Source organism: Gadus chalcogrammus, chromosome 17 (genome assembly GCF_026213295.1).
Source record: "Gadus chalcogrammus isolate NIFS_2021 chromosome 17, NIFS_Gcha_1.0, whole genome shotgun sequence".
In the NCBI taxonomy this organism is placed as follows: Eukaryota; Metazoa; Chordata; class Actinopteri; order Gadiformes; family Gadidae; genus Gadus; species Gadus chalcogrammus.
In genome coordinates, this window is record NC_079428.1 from 5,787,835 (window position 1) to 5,797,956 (window position 10,122).

Sequence of the window (10,122 nt, forward strand, 5' to 3'; positions counted from 1 at the left end):
GAGAGGCAGAGAACCAAGTCCTTAAGGCTAAGGGGGAGGAAGAGAATGCTTTTTAATGGGATCTAGCCCTCACCCGTCTGAAATGCAAAGTAGCACGCGGTAGGGGTCTTCATTCTCCTTATGTCCAGGACGCGGGCCCTCAGAGTGGACGAGAGGTTGCAGAGGATTCTTTGTCAGCTGCTGGTTGTTGGGAGAAGTAAAAAATAAACCTCAATCCACGTTTCCACCTTCCTCCTCCTCCTCCTCCTCCTCCTCATACGGATTCTGTCCGTCAATCTTTTAAGTCAGGTGCTCTCGAAATGAGTTTTACCGCCGCTTTGATTCACCAATCTACCCCCGCCTCCAGCTCCCTGACCCCCCACCCTGGTGGATGTTGTGAGGTGAGGGTGACGCCAGTGAGGCTGGAGCGCCAACCTTGAGAGAGGGAGAGCGAGAGAGAGAGCAAGCGAATGAAGGACACTGAGCGAATGAAGGACACGGAGCGAATGAAGGACGAAGTGGAAAGCGAGGAGAGGGATGGATGAAGTGATGAAGAGGGTGGTGGGGGGGGGGGGTCAGGGGCTGCGCGGATCATTCCTATTTCTAAAGGTCTATAATGGGTAGGGAGCCGACTGTCCTTGAAGAAGATAGTTTACATAGACAACACAATGTAAAGAACTAGTAAGGTGTCTGTATCCTGTCCATACATAGAAGTGTTCTCCTGGTTGTACGCCCGTTTTTCCTTCACATCAGGGATTGGAAGTAAGATGTCCGTTTGAGAACGACAGCTGCTAGTTAGAAATGTTTGTTGTTGTTCTGTACCTCATCACCACACCGTTGTGCATGTAAACGCACAGACAGAGTGGGACTACCTACTGTTACCGTTCAAAGTAGAACAGGCCCCCATGGTGTTTGACTATGTTGTTTAGGGGTTCATTTTTCCTGTGAAGTGATTCCAAAAATTGATTATCTTGATACTTTTCTCTATTTTACATGAGTGCATAAAATGGTACCGAACTCAATCTGGTCGATTGATTTTTGCTGAGGGCATTTTGAAAGCTTCAGCATCGCTTGGGTGAAGGGGTCGGTTAAATTAATGCACTCAAATTAAATCTGTCTCTGCAAATTAGCCCGGAGACATTTTTAAAAGGGGATGTTGAAGGGAAGTTTTCTGAGAATGTCTGTTCTGGTTGACTATGCGCCTGCCACTCAATCAGACAATTCAGTTGATTTGCTGACCAATTAGGGCATCTCTTCCCTGACGCCTCGAGGAATCCGTCTTGCCTTTCGATCACATTTGCACATGTCCTTATCACAGCTCAACCACAGGTGCTTGGATACCTTGCTTCTCAACGGCGGAGGGATGTAGACAGGGATTTATTTACATCCCTCAAAACGAACCTACCGCAACTTTAATAAGAATAACAAATATTTGAGTATATAACTACGAACAATTAACTACAGGTCTAAAGCATACAATGAGTATTTATGCTGCGCATGTGAACCAATACATTTGTTGTTCTGCACATTTCATATTGAGGATAACACAGTTGAAGAGTTGAGTAGGGCAATGTGTGGCTTTAGCTTGCCACATTACGTGCACATAAACGCACATTGTCATTTCATTTCTATCCATCAAAGTGATAATCATATCCAAGTCAACTTGCAAGGTATTGAATGACAATTGTAATGGGCAACTGTGCAACAGAGAAGCCATATGCTCTCAGCCACCAGGCGTTAGAGGCTTTGATTAGAAACATTCATTACACCGCCAGACCATAATTGATTCACACCACCACATTGAGGACATTTAACACCATGTGAAATTGATTGTACTCAGCGCTGCACTCCTGCCATGTGAAAACATCGTTTATTAATGTCAGACTTATTAGTGTAGTCTCTGCGGTGAAAGTAACAAAGCAAATTTCTCTGAAACGTTTTGTTTTTATTTACAAATGTTTCACCTTGTTACAGTATGAGATGTCCAAGAATGTAAAAGAGTGGCATATTAAAACAGGCTTTCTGACCAACGGGATGATTGCATTGTGCAACTGTGGCACGTGAACGTAAAACACACGCAGAGATGTCTGTACAATCTGTTCACATTCTCCAAAATAGATTTGACTACAAAATATAGCGTTCGGTACAAATATCTGTGAGGTTCGCTATTTATAATTATGGCCAATTATAAATCTCTGTCGTGGTCAAAATGCATGTTTAGCCATTCGTATTCTGGTAGTTGGAAACAAAAACTGCAGCGCTGAATATAACTTAGCAAAAATAGATTCTTGTGTCCGTTCAGCGTATATGCAGATGATGCATGGTTATTAAAATTAAGACTGTTCTGCAGAAAATAAATATGCCGGTGTCTTTGTTCAGTACAAGGGGGAGTGATGCCGCCACACACCCAGTGCCATACATTTCACGTCAAACTCAAATTAGGAACAGAAGCTATTTTTTTTTTTCAAATATAAAATTAAATTCAAAAGCAGCTAAATATCACAGAATTAAAAGCACATTTTGACGGGTGATAAATGTGACGTCCAACAGCTGTTGAGCACAGTCACAGACCAGTGGAGAGTTCTGACGACCTCGCCTGCATTGTAATGTTAATCTAGTCCACGTTAAGATTCATACTTTGTCGCAGGCACAGAACAGGATTCTGTAATATGCAATTCATCAAGTAGCTGCCCAGAAAGCATCCGCTCTCCCTGAAACGAGGTGAGGACCGAGGATGATAAAAATACAGTCGGATGCAAGCATTGCCTACTTTGTCGCTACGTGAATTCATACGTCAACCACCAAATTTGGGATCTGTGAATGTTGGGGAAGAGAAATGTAGAAAGGGAGACCGAGTCCATTTGGTGTCCTACTGTAGCACCCTGATCATGTGATCACGGAGAGCAGCGAGAAGAGTGATGTCAGAGTTCGAGGCGAGCTCGTAGATTGATGCATTCACTCATCTATGCGTCAATCTACTCTATTGGGATCTAGCCAGAGGAAATCCAGAAACAATTATCTACAAATATAAAAGCACATGGGGAGTCAAGTGTATTTTGTTGCAGCGATGGTTGACTGAGCCCAAGTCAAATTGCAGGGGCCCTTCACACAAGAGGGCCTCTACCAAAGACACGTAACTATGTTGCCCTCTGGTGGAGAGACAAAGCAAGTGCAGCCCAACACCAAAAGCACCATACACAGCATTGTTGCTACCATTTCTACTTCTCACTTGTAGTTCTATCCCACTAGCCTAGAACACGCTATCATTTATTGCTATAAACAAAATAACAATAAAAAAATACTCCGATTTCAAGCTCAGAGCGTTTACATTGCACAGTGGTCAGCGAAACACCCGCTCAGAGAAGCCTACATTTACATATCGTCGAGACTTGTACACCATGGGTAAATAATATGATCGTGTTATGCGTTCTAGTTGAGAGCATCCACAACCAAAAGCAAAAAGATGGATGAATTCAACAATCCCAACATTTACTTTTAAGAAACCGAATGTAACGGGGGATATTGTGGAAATACCCGATCAGACATATTTCAATTCTACACAAGGAAATGTTGGCGATTCAAACTTCGTTCTTTAAAAATGTTAATGTCATCAGTACAAGCACTTGGGGATTTCCCCCTAATCTGTATTGCAATTATGGTCTGTAGCAGCATGCGAACCAAGTGGTTTAGAGTGTCCATGTCGCCAGTGACCTACATCTGAGCTTCCCCATTCTAGTACACATTTGAACACTTTATTTTTTTGAAGGAACAATTCCACCCACACAACTAGTTATTTTATGAAACCACCGTAAAACAAATGAACTAAAAGACCCTCAGACCCCCAGGCGCGCACGCACACACGCACGCACACAAGCGCGCACACACACTCACTGCCAATTTGGCAAATCGAAAGCTTTGGGGGGGCTGGGTGTATTGTTGTTGTGTTGTTGGCCGACTACAGAAGTACCTCGAAAAGAAATGTGGAGAACAGCAAGGGGTGAATAAATTGGCAAACGGGACTTCAGCTGCAACTAGTCGTGGTGGTTGCTTTGCCTGTGAGTTTGCTGCCATCTGGGGCCAGAATCCATCACCTGTGTTCTGAACTCGCAGCAAAAAAAAGTGTAAAAATACAATGGCCTGCTTCTTAAATTTCGAACTTAACCCTTTGGATGACTGTTTATTGGAATCAAATGGATGTATAATGTAGCTTTAAAATTGGTCCCCATTAGAGAGCAGCAAACATAGGTGTGGTTCAACTCAAACAAATAGTGGGGGGTTACTCTAGACAACAAACACTTCCATTCCATCACAAAACGAATGCCTGGTGATGCGACCGGCCATACGAACCCTGCACTCTTTTATCGGAAATACCAACCGCAATAACAGTTGCAGTATTTGCACGGTAACACTCCCAACCCACCATGTCCCCCTAGCCAACCGTCATGTGTCCAGAAGGCTGCAGCTCGTCAGTAGCACCGGTCAATGTTACCAACCGACGGGCCTGGGCTTCCACCCCAGAGTGATCCACCACGCCCCCACGACGGTGATGCTACCAACACCGCTCTGCTAGGCTTCCCTGGTCGGTAGCCCGTAGCACGTAGCATGTCCGTCTCACACCCCTGCCCCCCTTGGTGGATAGGCCGGCAACGGAGGAGGGCTCCAGGGCTAAGCCGTCCCCACCAGGCCGGATCCAAGACCCAAGACCCAGCCTAGACAGCCGGGGGAGGGGGCAGGGCCGGGAGGCGGGGCTCAAGACGAACACAGCGAGGTGAGGCGGGGGGCCAGGGTGCAGACGGGGGTGGGCGGGCTGTAGTAGGCGGGCTCCGTCATGGGGAAGAGGAGGAGGAAGAACAGGCCCACGCCCAGCAGGTAACAGGCCAGCACGGTGGTGCGGTGGGGGTGGTCCAGGGCCGCGCTGACGGCCGGGAAGCCCATGTAGTTGCAGAAGGAGTGGCACATCACGGGCCCGATCAGGTGCCCTGGGGAACGCCGAGGAGAAGAGGGGGGGGGGGGGGGGGACCGTTTGTTGTGGAGCTCGACGCAAACAAATTAGTCGATAAAATCAATAACATGGGGATTGCGCCCTCTCGTCCTACAGATACAATTGTTTGATTTTTTTTTGAGTATTGTGGCAACCCGGCCGTTGCCAATTAAGGAGTTGCCAATTAAGACGAGGCCGCTGGGGACGAGGCCGCGCCAGACAACGCCGCGAAAACTAGCCACGCCGGTAGCAGAAGCAGCCATGCTACGCGCCGGACCACCGCTGCTCCGAAGGGCAAAGGCTTCAGCAAAGGGTGGAGGAGTATAGTTTGATACATCCTTAAGTATTGTGGCAACCCGGCCGTTGCCAATTAAGGAGATGAAGAGCACCTGAGGAACCGGTGGAGAAGCAGCTTAAATAGCCTTAAATAGCCTGCTTCTCCACTCATTCGGGGCTCCCTCAGCCATGTGGCTCGTGCCGGGAGGGAGCCGAGTGAGAGACGGTCGCGGGAGAAGCCGGGAGCGGTAGCCACGCCGACCTCACCGACGGACCAGACCCGGAGACCCCTCACCCGTTTTGCCCCAGTGGGGAAGACACTTGAGTTACTGTACGATTTCCCCTTTCTTTTGTGAGCTGCAGTAATAAAACCGTTGCACCGCAACCGTGCTCAAGCTTTTTTTTTCGGGAATCGCAGCCGCCGACGACCGGGGTTGCCACAGTAACCAAAAGTGTATGATCGGCCAAGGAAGATAATCGGCTCCAGACCACTTGATTTGAAGGCCATTTACCAACAATTGAGGAACAATTTCCAGTCCAATAAAAGTATTCAACGTGCATATTTAAGGTGGGAGCTGCCCCGAGGCGAGGGTCCTTACCGGTTCGGATGAAGATGAAGGCGGTGTAGGCCCCAAACACCGCTGTGTAGGAAAACTGGAACACTGCAGCGTACCACAGGGAAGGAGGGGGAGGAAGAGAAAAAATAAGTAAGAAAGGAAAGATGAGAAGGAGAATGAGAGAAAGATAGAGAAAGATCATTGACTCATGGCCAACCCGTCCCAGACAGAACGCATTGTGGCCACTAGGGGGCCACAGATGATGATGAGGATGATGATGATGATGACGATGACGATGATGTTTGTGCTCACCTGCAGAGAGGAAGATCCCAGAGATAGTCCCTTGTCTGAAGCGCAGCAGCTCGATGACGTGGTGAAAGTGGGCTGGTAAAGAGAAGTGTATCGCTTGATTAAAAAAATCACACATACAGGATGATGCGCAGTGGTAATGATCGCAAAAGGATTTGGCATGCAGGGAGGGGATAGCCGATTGACGGCCTGTGAAAAGGAACAGACGAATAATAATGTGACTCGGTAATGAAGATGATGGAATTAACTCTACACTGATTGTTGAGCAGTTACACAAATCAGGATTTGGCTGGAGTTTAAACAATATGGTCCGCATGGTCCATCTTAGTCGACTCTCCGAAAACAATATTTGGGCGCATTTCAAATGCTGCTTTCCCAGCAGTTGACAATGCAAGGTCTTTTGGCGTCAACCCCATGGCAGGAGATATGTCTGGCTGCCATTTGAGATTACAGCACAGACTATTGAAAACAGATAAATTACTGGAAAGCGACAGGGTGACTGAATATGAATCTGGGAATCGATATATCGATTGTTTTCGCTCCATTCAATGTCAGCCAAGTATCATAAGCGAAAATCACTGCTGCATAGGGAGAATATCTTTTTACCTTCATATAATTTTTTGGGGTATTGCCACACGTTTACATTAATGGAAGTAAATGGACTGCATTTATATAGCGCTTTAATCCAAAGCGCTTTTACCCAAAGCGCTTTGCAATATTGCCTGACATTCACCCATTCTTGCACACATTCACACACCGACGGCGGAGGCAGCCACGCAAGGCAACAGCCAGCTCGTCGGGAGCAGGTAGGGTGGGCTGCCTTGCTCAGGGACACCTCGACCCTCAGCTAGGAGGAGCCGGGGATCGAACTAGCAACCTTGCGGTTACCAGCCAACCAGCTCCACCTCCTGAGCTTCTGCCGCACCAAGTAACACAAGTTTCAGTCATTAAGTACGCACTACGGATATAAGGCCTGGGAGCACAGTGTCTGGAGAGCGCCCGAGCGGCAGCCTACTCACCCACGCCAAAGAAGAGGGGGCAGGTGATGACGGCGAGAGCGGGGCCGGCGCACGGCACCAGCATGGGCAGCATGCAGGCCCTGAACACCAGCTCCTCCGTGAGGGGGGCCACCACCTGGTTCCTCAGCCAGCGCATGTCGCTGGCACACAGGCTCCAGAACCACGGGTCTGCGGGGGGGGGGGGGGAGAGGGGGGGCCAGGGAGGGAAGGCGCGTTATATTGAGACATTTTTACTTTTAGGGCATTTAGCAGACGCTTTTATCCAAAGCGACTTACAATTACAGTACACACAAGTACATTGGTCAGAAGAAGAGAAACAATACACCGCTGTTGGTACGGTAAGGATGCTCATAGAATGAAGTGACAAGCATGAACAATTGTTAGGTTAACCCTTTCCCTGTACACAACGAAGATAGCTAGGATAAGACGCTACACAATTCTAGCCGCTATTTTTTAAGCGCAAGGACCTACAACATAGAATAGGTGCGTACATTAAGTGCTAGGATGTACAACATACAATAAGCGCGTACATTAAGTGCCAGGAGGTACAGTACAACATACAATAGGTGTGTAAGCTTTAGGAGGAGAAAGGGTGAAGATCACCCAGATTTTAAATTCTTTGCACGACTCGACTCCAAGTCAATTCAATTTGCTACCCCCATTAATTTGTTAACTCTGTGATGCCACCCTGCAAATGCTCTTCACTACATCGTTAGTAAAAGAAAATTAGACTTTTTCTCACCAAGAGCTACCCGTAAGCCATCCAAGAAGCCCCAGGGACAGTCCATGGCCAGCTGGGTGAGAGGGCCTAGGAAGAGGACCTGGTACACAGAGACATGGTCAGTAGGACCAAGCATTGCTTGACACACCTTAGTCCCATAATGGGACAAATACATGTAGGATGTATTGGCATGGAACAAACAGAAGGAGGATTATCCTTGTTTTGATAGGATAATGCAAAAGTCACCTTAACTTTGTGTGCAGAGTTGCATGGTTTTAGTACCTGCCCTAGGTTGATAGCTTCCCAAACCTTACATTCAACAGTTATGCACCCAAACAATTCATACAATTATCAAGGAACCTCATTACTCAACACTTGGCCACTCGATGACATGACATCATTTTGAAAGTAACTACTGGCAACTACACATTACTGGCCAGTCAATTAACTTGAACATTGATACATTACTCATAGTAGCTGTGCTGCATTGCAAATAGGGACACCTCTCATTCAAATCCACACTATGATTACAGATTATTGACAAATAACATGTTCCAGTTATCATAAAACATAACCAAAGAGTGGCCATCACTTGCTTTGCAAAAGGCTGACCTGAATATACTCCCACATGATTCCCACATGACACCCATACAGCCTACTTACAGCCCCTGGCCACATCTCAGCGTGTGTGTGTGTGTGTGTGTGTGTGTGTGTGTGTGTGTGTGTGTGTGTGTGTGTGTGTGTGTGTGTGTGTGTGTGTGTGTGTGTGTGTGTGTGTGTGTGTCTGTTACCATGGTGAGCAGCAGGGGAAGTATGACGGCCGGAATGAGCCCCTCAAAGCGGATCCCCATCAGAGCCAGCAAGGAGGGAGTTGGCTGATGAATAGACATAACACACACACACACACACACACACACACACACACACACACACACACACACACACACACACACACACACACACACACACACACACACACACAGTTAATGGCCTTGTATCCATCACATAATTTCGCTTCGAAGCCCAAATCATTTGCCATTGCCATTTCCCCATCATCTGAGAAAGTGACTCACCCTTACACCTGTGAATTCCTTCCATGTCCACACAAAAGCAGGTGACAGCGCAGACACTATCAGCACACTTGTGAAGCGCCTCTTGATCACCGTTGGGTGATCCCTGTCAGAAGGAGCCGGTACAGGAAGGGAAAGGGGTGTAGGATCGAGTAACGTTTAAACACCCGTTATAATCAACAACATTTAACATGTCAAGCTGTCACCGCCAGCCGAGCTGCAGGGACTTGAAGACTTTCGGTATAAATCACCCGTTTCCTTATGCAGCAGGAAGTTAGGTTAGCAGGTCAATAGCTAACACAAAACACAGGCTATAATCCAGGCTAAGTAGTTGCAGTCTTAAGTGCTAAAAAAAGAAAAAACTAAAACCTTACCTTGGTAGGTCACTTCTCCATACATATAAACTCCCAACGTAGGAACATGCGAGTAGTAAGCAGGAAAACACTGATATCCAGCACAGCCCGTCAGGGGGTACGAGCTCGCCATTGATATCCATGTCCTCTTTGGTCCGATGTGAGGAGAATAACTCGTCATCATCTACCATGGCGAGGGAAACGGATCCGTGGCTCGTGTAAAAAAGGAGTGATGATTTGGCAATAAGTTTGTTTCTTCACCATCCAACGCGGAAAGCATTGGACACGATATAGCTCCGTAATTGCCTGTTTAAGCCTTTTCAAAACAAGATAAGCCTGGCGTGCTAGTGAGTTCTTTTTTTGGTCTCCGGGCGGCGCTGCATTTCTACGTCATCACGCACTGCCGCATACACCTGCTTCATCCAGGGGGTACCTGTAGATGTCAGCAACTGCAAACTGCAACATGAAAAAATTGTTGTGGCCCACTATTTTATTGGTGCAACATATTAACTCTTCCATAAATCTGCGTCTTAATAAACAATAGAAACAGGGGGGAAACGGTACAACTTGACACGCCAAATGTGGTGTTATGTGATATCATCATCATTCGTTTCTAATAGATGACAGAAAGTTGATCAAATCCTCATATTCAGACCGTAATTTCGTTTATGGAAAGACAAAAAAGCTAATTTATTGTCTTGTGTTTTAACTCACTCACGAAGCTGCCCATCTGGACCACATGTTTTTTTTTAGGATAGCCTTTTAAATAAACATCGTCGATTAAATCACCTCAAAAGGTTACACCGTTTTCCCCCTCGCTTAGGACAGACAATGACAACGCCGTCCGTGGGCACAAC

At 46.9% G+C, this 10,122-nt stretch overlaps 1 protein-coding gene across 1 annotated transcript; it reads right to left on the reverse strand.

Moving 5' to 3' along the window:
* Positions 1–683: 683 nt before the first annotated feature.
* On the reverse strand, positions 684–9,677 carry rce1a (Ras converting CAAX endopeptidase 1a). The gene is made up of 8 exons (XM_056575839.1): positions 9,287–9,677; positions 8,916–9,018; positions 8,634–8,717; positions 7,864–7,942; positions 7,122–7,289; positions 6,106–6,177; positions 5,836–5,898; positions 684–4,958 (listed from the first exon to the last, which is right to left on the reverse strand). The coding sequence occupies exons 1-8, from the start codon at positions 9,454–9,456 to the stop codon at positions 4,729–4,731; spliced, it is 969 nt and encodes a 322-aa protein (XP_056431814.1). The 5' UTR covers positions 9,457–9,677; the 3' UTR covers positions 684–4,728.
* Between the last annotated feature and the right edge of the window lie 445 nt (positions 9,678–10,122).

Coding starts and splice junctions, on each gene's coding strand:
- rce1a (XM_056575839.1), bottom strand. CDS start 9,456: ATGGTAGATGATGACGAGTTATTCTCCTCACATCGGACCAAAGAGGAC. Junction 9,019..9,286: donor TGGAGAAGTGACCTACCAAG/GTAAGGTTTTAG, acceptor TCCTTCTGACAG/GGATCACCCAACGGTGATCA. Junction 5,899..6,105: donor TGGGATCTTCCTCTCTGCAG/GTGAGCACAAAC, acceptor GGTACGCTGCAG/TGTTCCAGTTTTCCTACACA.